This window comes from Anoplopoma fimbria, chromosome 6, assembly GCF_027596085.1.
Source record: "Anoplopoma fimbria isolate UVic2021 breed Golden Eagle Sablefish chromosome 6, Afim_UVic_2022, whole genome shotgun sequence".
NCBI classification, from domain to species: domain Eukaryota; kingdom Metazoa; phylum Chordata; class Actinopteri; order Perciformes; family Anoplopomatidae; genus Anoplopoma; species Anoplopoma fimbria.
Window position 1 is genome coordinate 16,938,279 of NC_072454.1, and position 13,100 is coordinate 16,951,378.

At 43.8% G+C, this 13,100-nt stretch overlaps 1 protein-coding gene across 2 annotated transcripts in view; it reads right to left on the reverse strand.

The window, feature by feature from the left end:
• Positions 1-3,638: 3,638 nt before the first annotated feature.
• Positions 3,639-13,100, reverse strand: part of mcu (mitochondrial calcium uniporter) — a 50,077-nt gene continuing 40,615 nt past the window's right edge. For both annotated transcript variants that reach the window (XM_054600178.1, XM_054600177.1), the window contains exons 3-9: positions 9,313-9,376; positions 7,379-7,549; positions 6,919-7,023; positions 6,584-6,744; positions 5,894-6,097; positions 5,066-5,182; positions 3,639-4,881 (exon numbers count right to left, since the gene is read on the reverse strand). In XM_054600178.1, the coding sequence (XP_054456153.1) occupies positions 4,801-4,881; positions 5,066-5,182; positions 5,894-6,097; positions 6,584-6,744; positions 6,919-7,023; positions 7,379-7,549; positions 9,313-9,376 (903 nt within the window). In that variant the 3' untranslated portion in view covers positions 3,639-4,800. The remainder of the gene's footprint in view (positions 4,882-5,065; positions 5,183-5,893; positions 6,098-6,583; positions 6,745-6,918; positions 7,024-7,378; positions 7,550-9,312; positions 9,377-13,100) is intronic.

Below are 13,100 nucleotides of genomic sequence, written 5' to 3' on the forward strand. Positions count from 1 at the left end.
GGGTGAGAGTAAGTGTTAATCACTGAGAATCAGCAGGGATGAAGAAACAGAGGGAGGCTGATCAGCCCGGCATAAAAGCATCTCTAGTGACAGCCCAGGAAACATGACAGCTGACAACCCGTTCTTCTTCAACGCTTTACTGGGGCAGTAACCTCCACTATAGACAAACTCCAGGCTTTCCATTAAGTTGGATTGCGCTACATAAAAAAATCTATGTTTACGCTTTCCCGTAGCTTGTGCGAAAACTGCTCTCCGACATCTAATGGAGAACAAGGTTGGAGAAAGTACGTAGACGTTCTTGAGCCCTTAGGATGAATTAGATCACCTTGGTGATCCCCTGACTTTTCATCGAGTATCACCAGGTTAATAGGTCTTATATTGGTTTACCTTCCCATCAGCCCCAGCTGTACTTTTTGTTTAGTGCCGCTAGGATAGCACATTCAGCATCCAGAGAAAAACGATTTCTCCCTGTGGAATGATAAAACTTCAAAATGTAAAGGAAAACAAATATAGCTTATTTTCTTTTTCCATGCCTTTTTTTCAAAATAAACTTTTAGATTATATAACTATGCTTCATGTACCTACTGCATACAAACAGTTTATCCCCTCAGGTCTATCTCATAGGATGTCCTGTACAGGAAGAGCTGTAGGCCAAGGAGAGCCGGAAGAGGTGGCGCGACCTTGAAATGCTGCTTCTTGTAAATTTCGGTAAAATGTCCATTAATCTCTTCACTTACACTGAGAACAACAGAAGCTTCAACTGGACCACTGGCTCCAAAACCTGGATAAGGATTTTATTGATAATTGAATTACATTTCTCTTTTATACATATTTCATAAATGATACAGGATTTTACATTTTTCTTTTTTCGCCAACATTACAGCATCATATGTCAACAGAAGAAAAACAGACAAGAAAAACAAAATAAAATAAGAAGTCAGAATGGAGTACAAGATCATTTTCAAATCCCATATTCTGCTTCACTCTTTAGGCATTTCAAAAATCTTATTGTAAGTGCAAACAAACAAGATATTCAAAACATAACACACATTCAAAAAAATTGAATAATAATGTCGCTTTGGAGAAAAAAAAGGCTGAGAGTGGATGAAAATGACAGGAGAGAGGGGCGAGAACGGGAGGTGTTCCCCGATAAAACAGAGTGCGCCTGACACTTTTCATTTAGACTCAGATCCAGGATGTTAGTAACTGAGGTCAAGAGACCTACTCCCTTATAGGTGCAAGGTGGATGGGTGTTTTTTTTGTCCATTTATTGGAGAGTATAACTGCACTCTGAGGGAGGGGTTTATGGGAGTAAATAAGGTGAAGATGGGAGTGGGGTACGATGGGGGTTTGAGCAGTTGGTTGGCTGGGATTTAAGTCAGATTTGGCAGGGCAGATTCTAAAGACGCAGCCCTGTCCACTGCCCTTTATAACTAGGAATCTCTACAAACAACGTTCTTAAATTATCTTTGCTGTTATTTTTTTGATAAATCATCTTTTTTATTTTCACATAATTTCCCATGTAGACATACATTCATGCAACACCCTCTTTATAATAAAGTTTCCCTATATTTGATATATTTCGTTTTTAAAAAGTAAACAAGAAAAAAAGGAACAAAAACGAAGGCAATAAACGGCGGATGGCATGATAAAAAGGAGGAGGTGATGATGGAGAGAAGTGTTGTGTAGAAACAGCAGAGGGGAGGATCTCTCACCTGCCACACTACATCTCCAAGGAAACAGCATCGCCACATTGTTTGTGTGTGTGTGTGTGTGTGTGTGTGTGTGTGTGTGTGTGTGTTGGTAAGTTGGCCTACTCAGGAAAAAACACATGACTGCTATGAAGTGGGATGAGGGTGGGATTGATTTCTACCTCTATTGACAGTCAGTGATTGAGGGCAAAGGATTCATGAATATAGCGATCTGAACTTTGTCCCCAGTGTACTCACTTGTCAACACATGGATTCAACAAACACACATGTTCACAGACATACAGCAAGATTGATTTCCACTTCCCAAACTTTCAGATTTAACACTCCTCTATAAGAATGTGTCAGTCCAAATAGAAGATTAACTTCCTCAATGATCTCAATTTTGCTACATTATGGATTCTTTTTAAATCAATCAATCAAAAGGCACAATTTCCCTTGGAGACACACACACACACACACACACACACACACACACACACACACACACACACACACACACACACACACACACACACACACACACACACACACACACACACACACACACACACACACACACACACACACACACACACACCAAATTAGAGATTAGACCAAATCCTGCCTTGAGATCTGCATGGATAACTTTTGATTTGACCTAAAATCATGCACTTTAATAGAAAATCTGCAGTTAACCACATCGATCTCTTCAGCGGGATTCAGTCAACTTTGCACACGAATCACACAAGCAGGATCTTGAATGAGAGTCTATGTTCAGGGGGGTCCTTTCTGCAGACGTTATCTACAGCAGTTCAGAGTGAAAACAACTGACTTTCAGACCTTTTTTTTGGAGACATAAATAACCCCAAAACCTGAAAAGAAACTAAGTAAAGCTGACAATTTTTTTTCAGTGACCATCCCAAAAAATGGACAAAAAATAAACATATGGCTTCTACAACCTTTGATTTAACGTAATCGAAGGGGATGAGACTTCAGCTAGATGTGGCAAAGAAAGGTATCCAATTAAGTACAAAATTGCAATAATGCTCCTACACATTCACAAATTTCTACTGAGGGCATACCACAGCATGCAGTCTACCCTGCCTTGCCATCGAGGGAGCAGGGGGGCTTTTCAGCAACAGTGGGAGGAGAAAACTCAAAAAAGCCTCTATGAATTAAAGCCATGACTTTTTTAAAGATGTAGCCTTCTGTGATTGTGTCTATAAGCTCTGTGCGAGAGAATCGTAAAAAAAAAAACGTCACATGTTGAAATGCACATTACATGCTGTTAAGATAATGGCCAGGTCACTGAAGATCTGGAAATATAAATTCTTCACCTCAGAGAACAATACTTTTGATTGGACAAAGAGGAAATATATGATATTTGAAAAAAGGGATATTGAACTGCAGGCAATTTAAAAAAAAAAAAAAAAAAAAAGTCTGCTCCTCTTGAATTTACTCTTCTTTAAAGCCACTCAGTTCATCAGATATAGTAAACAATAACATGCCTGTGGGTTTGTCTGAGACAATGATCACTGCACATTTTAAATCCTTCTTTATGTTAAGCATTTCCGCAGCAATCTTTGTATTCATGAGGTGATTATAGAGGTCAATGATAGCATTATTCTGCTTTGTTCAAAATCAATTTAAATCAAAGCCATTTTTGCCCTGAAATTGGCTTCAACATTGTTACCCCCCTTTTGGTGGCCATGCACAGGAGCCTTACGTCCTACCTGGACGTAGTTACTGTGAAATACATTGTTTGTGTTTGACAAGATATGTAATAGTTAGTTCAAGGTATAAATGCATACATCGTAATGCTCTTTGTGTGTGCGCACTGTTTGACTGTTAGCGGGGGTTCTTCATGGCAGGCGATCTTCAGAGGACGTTAACCGATGAAAGGATGTTTGTTAGAGAGCTCCTCCCCCCACTGAAAAAAAACTAGCCTCTGGTCATCTGTTTATTTGATTGTATACATATATATATTTATATTCTTTTCATAACAAATATACTATGGCTTTCAAAATAAAAAGTGCCAAAATATTTTTTTCGGAATAAAAGAACACACAGTGATGTTGTTGTCGGTAGTACTCTCATACTTGCGCAGACCGGGGCCGCTACAGGACGTCAACAGGAAGAGGAAGCGAGGCGTCGTCGTGCCTCTATCCTGCGAGTCGAGACAGGCTCCTGACAAAGGTCACACTGGGAGCGACAGCTGTCCGTCACCTGGTGAAGGCGTGGCCCAGGGAGGGAGAGGCAGCAGGGTCCGGCCACAGCAAGAGGACGGTCCTCCTGATGGTGCGACTGCAGTCAGGACTTTCTTGTAAACTTTGGGATTGAGACTCTCTCTGGAGCCTGTCCCAACCAAGAGTAGGTGTGTGTGTGTGTGTGTGTGTGTGTGTGTGTGTGTGTGTGTGTGTGTGTGTGTGTGTGTTGACAGTTTGACTGCTAGAGGAAGCAGGACTACACTGCTGTGTCGACCTGCAGAGTGGCCAGGGTCGGTGTCCCAGTATACCCTGAAAGTCCCATACACACACACACACACACACACACACACACACACACACACACACACACACACAAACACACACAAACACACGCACACACATACTCAACAGTGACTGCCCCCTCTGCATGTCCTCTGTTCTGAAGTGTCTAGAGGTATGATAAATCCTGTTTGCCCCCTGAAGTTCCCTGCAGGCTGTCCCTCCGAAGACTTGAGGCATATCCATAGTAGCCATGTTTAATTCCTTCATCATCATTGTCCTTTTCATCATCCTCACCATCCTTCGGCTGTGAGAGTTTTTCAGTTCGCGGTACTCTCGCCATCCTTTTTTCGTCTTTTAGCGCTTTTCAATTGCAATTCCAACTGTAGTTTTCAGTCAGGAAAGTAAAAAGAAAGAAAAAGAAAAAAAAAAAAAAAAAAAAAAAGGAGGAAAAACTAACTCCCACAGTCGAGAAAGGGATGGGATTATTGGGTGTGGGAGGAATGGGGGAGGGAGGAGTCTTAGGAAAGAGTTGGGGGTAAAAAGGGGAGGGAAAAGGGTGTTGAATGGAAGAGGGAAAAGGGGGTTGCAGGAGTTGAGAGAGGAGGGAGTCATTCTTCCCATCAATTTTTACTGGCGGTGAGCTGCTGAACTGGGAGCTGGAGCTGGAGCGGGTCCCGAAGACGCTTCAGATCCAACTCCACCTGGAGAGGGTTCACGAGGAGAGGGAGGCAGGGTAGAGTTTAAAATATGAGAAGAAATTAAACTAGGTCTTTGTACAGCCGTTACAAATCAAAGTATTGAACTGTAACATGTGACAATCCCTAGTGTGACTGCAGTGCTTATTTAACATCACAAAAACATCCAGCTTTCACCAAGCAACTGTACCTCAGCGATATCATCCTTCAGCTTGTTGTACTTCTCAATGTCGAAGCGTGTCCTTTTCGACCCCTTGTGGAAGAACAGCAGATACTGTCTGTCTCTAGCGTCGGGGTAAACATACTCCTGCAGGTTATGGAGAGAAACAGACGGAGCACTTTGTAAGAGGAGCCATTTTATCAGATATCGTCCATATTCTGCTTTCTGTTCATTGGGTCAAATAACACCAGCGAGGAAATCCAACATCAAATGGAGCATGTCCTTGGAGTTAAAAGCTAGTGGTAATTTATGAGTGCTGGAAACAGTTCTGAAGGGCAACACCGTCACTAGACGAGACTTTAAAATAGCGACAATATTACAATTAACGCAGGGTGTAAGCAAAGACAGGAACACTGTTGGATTTCATTACTGTAATGCTTTGTTCCCCGTAATGTTATTAAAGTGAGTGTTCCCACTAGAGGGAAGGTTATTAATATGATTTATATGATAACTTTTACGATCAATCAGCTAATCCTTTGGTATACTTAATGTCATATAAAAAAATCTTCAGATTGCTTATTTTCTCTGGCCAACAATGCTTAAAGATAATCAATTTTAAATAAAAAAGGTAAAAGCAGCTAAATCCTTATATTTGAGAAGCTTGAGCCAAAGAAAATAAATGACCTAAATGATTAATTGACTATCTACATTTTTAATGATCATTTTTTTGTCCATCAACTTATCATTTCAGGCTTAACCCAAACAGCAGCAGAAGATGCTTATTACACTAAAACTTTAATACAAACATAAATTCATGAATATGTATTTGTACTCTTGTTGTGTTTCGTTGCCTCTTACCTGGCGTGTAAGAACAAAGTAGGCGTACATGGCCATGGCCGTGCCATAAGTGATAAAGTAGGTGACGGGCTCCATGATATCCCAGGAGTACTCCCACCAGGTGAGCCTGGCCAAGATGCCAAACTGGGTGGCCATGTACGCCATGCCTCCCCACAGCACCCAGGTGGTACGCCGCTCTGCCTTCCTATTCAGTTCCTCCTTCACCTACCCATCCACAAGTCAAGAAGAAAGCAAGCAGCCGGTTTAAATACAACAAAATAAGTGGATGTGTATTGAGGATGTAACGAGGAGGAAGGGCATTATTGATTATCGATTGAGTTTTTCAGACCCTTGAAAGCCCCAAACCCATAATTAAAATGGCCGAACTGGTCAGACCCTCTTTAATCAGTAATCTTTGATGTCTGAGAGGAAACAAGGCCTGATGATAAATAAAAAAGAATATCTGCAGATAAGAGGATTAAACATGTCATAATTCTAAGCAACTACAGCTCCACTTGGCTTCCATGGAAAATTATACGAGAATATGAGACTTATAAATTTGCAAGTATACTTGTGTTTAACTGTTCAATTATCTGTCAAACACTTGATTGGCTGGTTAAAAATATCGCAATGATTTGTGGGTCTAGCTAAGAGCAGCAATGAACCATAACCAACAACCAAAATGTCAATGAAGTCAAAAGGAATTTAGACCTTCTCTAAGGGGCGGATTTGAGAGTTAAGGTCCTCCAGTCGTCCAATCAGCTCCCGTTCCTTGCAGAGTTGGTGTTCCTCTATACGCAGGGTGGTGTAGAGCTGCTGCACCAGAAACTTGACGTCATTCAGCCTTTCTGCCTCTTCGTGGGGCAGCAGCTCTGGAGCACACACAAATGCAAACACACAAAAAAACAAAACAAAGACAGGCTTTAACACGATCCACTTGCTGCCAATAAAACCATTTCTTCATGTTATTGGTAGTGACCCCAACTGTGAGGAAAATGACTCAGAGCAAACGGTACAGGCTCCGCCTTTTCTTTGCCAGCCCTCACCTCTCCTTGGTGGCCGCACGAGGTGTGTGGCGTCATTGATGACGAGCTTGAAATCATCCAGCAGCAGGATGTCAATGCCTGTGGATGAGGCGACCCTCGCTCCATCTGTAGAGGGAGGGGGGGTATGTTAGATGGAGCACTGATGGGCAGCCACCTAAAATATCCTTGAAGATTCTTGATAAGCAGGCTTGTTGCTGTCTGATTATCATGAGAGCTAAAGGTGCACTTGCACACTAAGAGTAATATTTCAAGTACCAGTTGTTCCTGTATAAACAACCCTCCGTGCAAAGCAGCAGGTGATATTAATTTCTGATACAAAGCCACTGCTGCCGGGACACTAACAGCATCAAAACACAAGAACACTTGAAAGCATGTATATGTATAACCTGCTGGGGTAAATAGATACAATGCTGGAGTGTGTGCACAGTCCTCTTGTGTGTGTGTGTGTGTGTGAACATACCAGTGGAGTATATGGCTACCCGGTCGATGCCTCTGTCCTCCGCCTGGAGCTGTTGCAGGAAAACTCCCACACAGTCACTGAGAGGCTTGAGGGTGAACTGACAGCGCTCTCGCCTGGACGGCAAACTGACTGAGATCACCGGCAGTCCGTTCTGATACACCACTGTCACCTCTGTGAGGGGGTTGCAGGCAAGAAAAACGGCAAATGTCACACAAGCAGAAAATGTAAAATGACACCCCGAGGTCTTAACTGAACCGTGTAAATAAGCTTTAATGTATATGCTCCTAAGGATGCATAGGCGACAGTATATAGCTTATTTTGTAAGACTAGTTAGTCAAAGGCATTGTCTGTACAGAAATGTGATTTACTTACTAATGCCTGATTAATAATTACGTCTGTTTGGATTCTGTAAGTTGAACATATAATATGGATTCCAAAAACAAACTCAAACGTAGCAGAGTCTGATACTCTGATGGTGCTAACTTATTTGGATTGACGACACAGAGGAGTCTTGTTTGAGATCCAGCAGAGTACAACAAGAGCTTGTGGAAACATTCTTGGAACACCCACTTTGGTTAACAAAATAAGATGCTAGAATCAGTATGCTTTAAACACTGCATCTACAGTATCTGAAAAAGGAACTAATTCAAAAGCCATCCTTCATGAATTCTGATTCAACAGATGACACCATAATTATCAGTGTGTTAACATTCATGCAAATACAGGCTTAAACACGTAGACACACAGAATTACACTTATGGCTGTTGATTGCAAAAATAAGCCCACTCTTGACTGTCAGGTCCTGAATATCCATCCAGTATAATATTGATAAACTTTTCCTCACAGAATTGTTATGTCAATTTGTTGATGCCAACTATTGATATTTCTTATTCCAACAGAAAGGCTTAAAGGATGATAGCATTGTGGGGTATACATTGCTAGTTCACGGTGTTTCCTTGTTTAATGCGGGTTTCCGTCTGTACTTGCTGGTTTTAGGCCCTACCATAAGAACTGTAATTTGTGTCTGAAACAGCTGAGCCACTGATTTGCTTGGTGGCACTTTGAGCATACTAGTATGTGGTCTGTAATCCAGATCTATTGGTCCGAAAACAAACTCTGGTTATAGAGCCTGCACAGCTTATATTATTATGATGCTGAGTGGTCCCTTATGACAGAGCCATGAATCAACACAGAGGCCTGAGAGCACATGGTGCTCCAAGGTGATCCAAGCTGCCTTTCTGCTGCTGCTGCACCCAACAACCTGAGCCACTGCAGTGAATCAGCAGATCTCTGATCGGGTTTGCAGCCTCGCACCCAGATGTGAAGGATCATCGACTGGCACAGGAGGCATCGGCTGGGCTCCGTCTCAAGAGTGTCTCTTGACCATGTTCAAAGATGCAGAGGTGCGGACATTATATTTCACACACACCTCTTCATCATGGTGACAATTTGAAACCTTGCCCCGAGCGCCATGGCCGTTTCTGCACCTGCTCCTGTTTGTCCTCCACTCTCCTGTTATCACAGGCACGGCGGGGAAAGTGTGAGGATCCTGTGCCCATCTCTGCTCCTATCCTACAGCTATCAAGGCCCGCTTTAAAATCCTGTTCTGCAACGCCGCTGCCTTCTCCTCTCAGCCCCCCCACTGTCTCTCTCTTTCTTCCTCCCTCTGTTCCGTTCACACTCTCCATCTCTCCCATCTCCCCCGCCTCTCACACAGACGAGCAGATGCTTCCCTGAGACAGATTCCATATTAATGACTGCTGGCTGTTAATTTCAAATGAGCCTCTGCTGTCTGATCAATGCAGCATTCCCTTAAGTGCCAAACTCATTTGTTTCGGAGAATGAGCAGGGGCTGGATTTGGGGGAAAATCCTTGATGCGGGTCATATGGACAGAAATAGAAACTGAATGAAGGAAGAGGATGCAAGGACTTACCCTCTGGAGCAGTGGAGGAACACAACAGTCTCTGGCCATGCCATGAGGGGGCGCCCCTCCAAACCTGCAGACAGGGAAGAGAAAAGTGCAACAACCTGGTTATTCCACTCTTTTTTCTTGTCTAATATGTCCGTTCTTTAAGTGTGCTGTGAGCCCATGTGTGAGACTAAGTAACATGACACTACCCTACTCTAAGCCATTTATTCATCTAATTGTTTATATGCAAGAATGACTACGGGTTATGTTACAAAATGGCTTCCCCTGATCACGTTTCTAAAAAATGTTCCAATAACCAGGCTGGAGCCACACCCATGAAGCACAGTTTCAACTGCAGCTTCCTGGTCACGGAATATTTTACAATGGGATGACGCATAAAAAAACCACAACCTCACTGACACACACTCTTAAATACACCAGTAATTAGACATAGAAACGACCACATGGAAGACACAGAGAGAAGGCAGCCAAATGCAGCCAGTATAACAACAGTATAGTTCAGTATGAATTCTCCAATTGTGTAACAGCCTGGAGTGAGTGAGGGAGTGTGGGAGGGAGAGAGTGAGGGAGGAGGGGAGGAAGACAGAGGAGCAGAGCTTGGGAAAACCCTTCCTTTTTTTCTATTGCATTTGAAACCCAGCAAAGTAGGAGTGTCTGTGCATGTTTCGAATTACAGAGCTTGTCACGTTTTCTGCCGAGTGGGGATGGAGCCTTTTAAGGCATGAGATGGGCTGTCAAAACTCCTCACGCTTATAAGGAATGATTGAGGAGTGAGGATGAGGCATCGGAAATCAAGCAAGCAACAATGCCAGGGGGCGAAAACAGAACTTTGTTGATTTCATTATTAGCTATGAGCACACGCACAAACAAAAAATCTGCTTCTACCTCACATCGAAAAAAGGCCAAGTTTCTCAACAGACTGATCCTGGTTTGTAAGATTGTAGTGCTGTATTTATTGCATATACAGCATGTTCTCCTATGAGTGTAAAGCATCACCACTGATTCACACATTCATAAATCCTTCAATTTCCAGAGGCACAGGGCATCTTTTACACTGTCAATGCTTTCAATCAGACCTGACTGCATGGCACTCAGTCAGCATCCAGCGGGTCTCAATCTGATGCACTTTTACTCTGTGTACAACTGTGGTAATATCAGATTTACGATATGAACACAATCAGACGGCGAGCAAATTGTAGACATCAGATAGTCAAGAACAAGGCTTCACTGCTGAGGCCAGATTCTATTGTTACCGAGTAGTACAGATATCCTTGTTCACTCTGTGGTACAGGCAACAAAAGAGGAAGCTTAGGTGCACAGAATGCAATATTTTATTCCACTGTATGCTTCATGACAGGCTCCAGTGACAGAGCATAATACTTGAGGGATAAAGTGGGTCCGATTTCTAAAGTACCTTTTATAGTTTGTTTTGTCTTACAGTACAGGCAGCCAGTGTCTTACTCCGTCGACCTGACAAGCACACTTGCCAATCAAGCACTCTCGATTAAATGTCAAGGCTTTCAAGCAGGGAACGTCGCTGTCAATCACACCTCCACAGACCGCAGTGACCATGTGGAAGGGATAAATGGTTAAACTAACACAAAAAATGACCACTGCCACTTACTTTCCACCATGGACATTGTTGTAAATTGTCAATAGTTGGCAACTACTGTCATGAATTAGTGATGTGGTGCTAACCAGTCTGCTGTCAGCTCACCACTGCAATGCTACACTGCCTATCCTTCATGCAGAGAGGCTCAGTGAGGGTCCACAGATGGAGACCTTGCTGAGTGTTCACTATTTTGGTGTTGCCTTCTTGTTAAACCCCCAGGAGAAGAAAAAAAAACTTCTTCAAATCCGGGGAGTTGTGATAAACCAGTTGAAGAAGTCTGAAAGCATTTATGAAAATAATCTGTTACCACTGCAGCAGTGATGCAGTTCCACTGGAAACCTAGCACCACCAGAGGGATCCAAGGGGTGTATGCTCTTGTTTCTGACACCACCGGGCAGAAAATAGCAGACAGGTGTGTGTGTGTGTGTGTGTGTGTGTGTGTGTGTGTGTGTGTGTGTGTGTGTGTGTGTGTGTGTGTGTGTGTGTGTGTGTGTGTGTGTTTGTGTGTGTCATGTCCTAAATGAGAATGCTGATTGCTGTCCCTCGGCACCAAGCAGAGCCCAAACAGTGATCATGCTGCTTATCAGATGACATGCTGAGGAAGGCTTTCGGCTGGTCTGGAAGAACTGCACAGTCTGCAGACATTATTCCAGCACTGCTTTGCTCATTCATTAACTTTTCAGCTGCTTGAAACCAGGAGGAAAGATTTCACCGAGAAAACACAACCCACAACATCGGCGGCACCGGCCCACGCACCCCGAAAACAGGGCAGGGTAACACACACACACATATCCAAATGTGGCACTGACGTACATGTACATCCATCTGTGGAGTGACTTGTATGTGTGAATGTACCTCTGTGTGTTTGCAGGCTGTGTGTGTGTGTGTGTGTGTGCGTGTGTGTGTGTGTGTGTGTGCGTGTGTGTGTGTGTGTGTGAGTGTGAGTGTGTCCACCCGTCTGTTCACCAGTCTGTTTGTCAGCGGTAGTTGCAGAGCGACTGAGCAAAAAGCCCCCCCCTCCTCTCCCTCGGCACACAGCCACTGAAATGCTGCCTGAAATATTTAACAGTGTAGCAGCAGTCAATAGCACGGCAACCTTGGAATCAATGTCATACGGGTAAGAGAGGAGGTGGAAGAAAGAAACGGGCATCGACCACGGCCGGGAAGATGGACGGATGAGCTGGAGGGGAGAGAGAGGAGAGAGAGAGAGAGAGAGAGAGAGAGAGAGAGAGAGAGGTGTGGAGGAGGAGAGAGAATGCGAGAATAAATGGAGCAGCAGCAGGGGAGCGATAGAGATAAATGAACGCTGGAGTAAAGCGGTGTGAGTCACGAGCGCGATTGCATTTCTGACCATGCGCTGCATATACTGTAACCTGCAGCAGACAATACCCCCCCACTGAAACGTGACTGTACTGTGTGTGTGTGTGTAAGGCGGAGATGGTGGCTAGAGAGAGAGAGAGAGAGAGAGGAGAGGGTGTAGGGATACAGTGGATGGAGAAAGAGAGAGCAGGAGATAAAAAGAGAAAGCCACGAGTGTGGTGAAGAGCGGAGGGAGGGAGGGAGGGGAGGAGCGGTAGACTTGCTGGGAGGGGAGGAGGGTAAGGTGCAGGGAGAGGAGGAGGAGGGGGGAGGACTGCTGATCACTGCAGTAAAGGAATCCCTCGTCTAGAAAGGGGGTTGCCCCTTGCCTTCACCCCCCTCTCTCCCCCCTCTCTCCACCTCCGTCCTACTCACACTGAATCCTGATGTGCTGGTTTTGATCTTCTATCAATTCTCATCTGCAGTGCGCTTTAACTTCCGCTGCATTTAATCAACACCAAACGTGTTCGTTTTCCCTTCAATTAAAGAAACACTACACAATTTTAAAATCATGCTTTCAGCGTGGTGAACGCACATCAAACAGGGACACAATAGATCATGCAGGATATACTGTGGGATGTGAATATGTATTTGATACATTGAGGAAAAATGTATGGCGTCTTAGTAGCAGCCCAGGCTGTGTGCTATACGTAACGGGTCCTTCTCTGCCCTCATCGTAACGTGGTAACCCACACAAGAGGTATGATATTGATCTGGAGTTAAGATTAATCATCCTCATGCAGCACGGCCGTAACAATTTCACAAAGACGTGCCAGGTTTCTCCACACGTTCACAGTGTATAAACCAGGAGGGAGGGAAT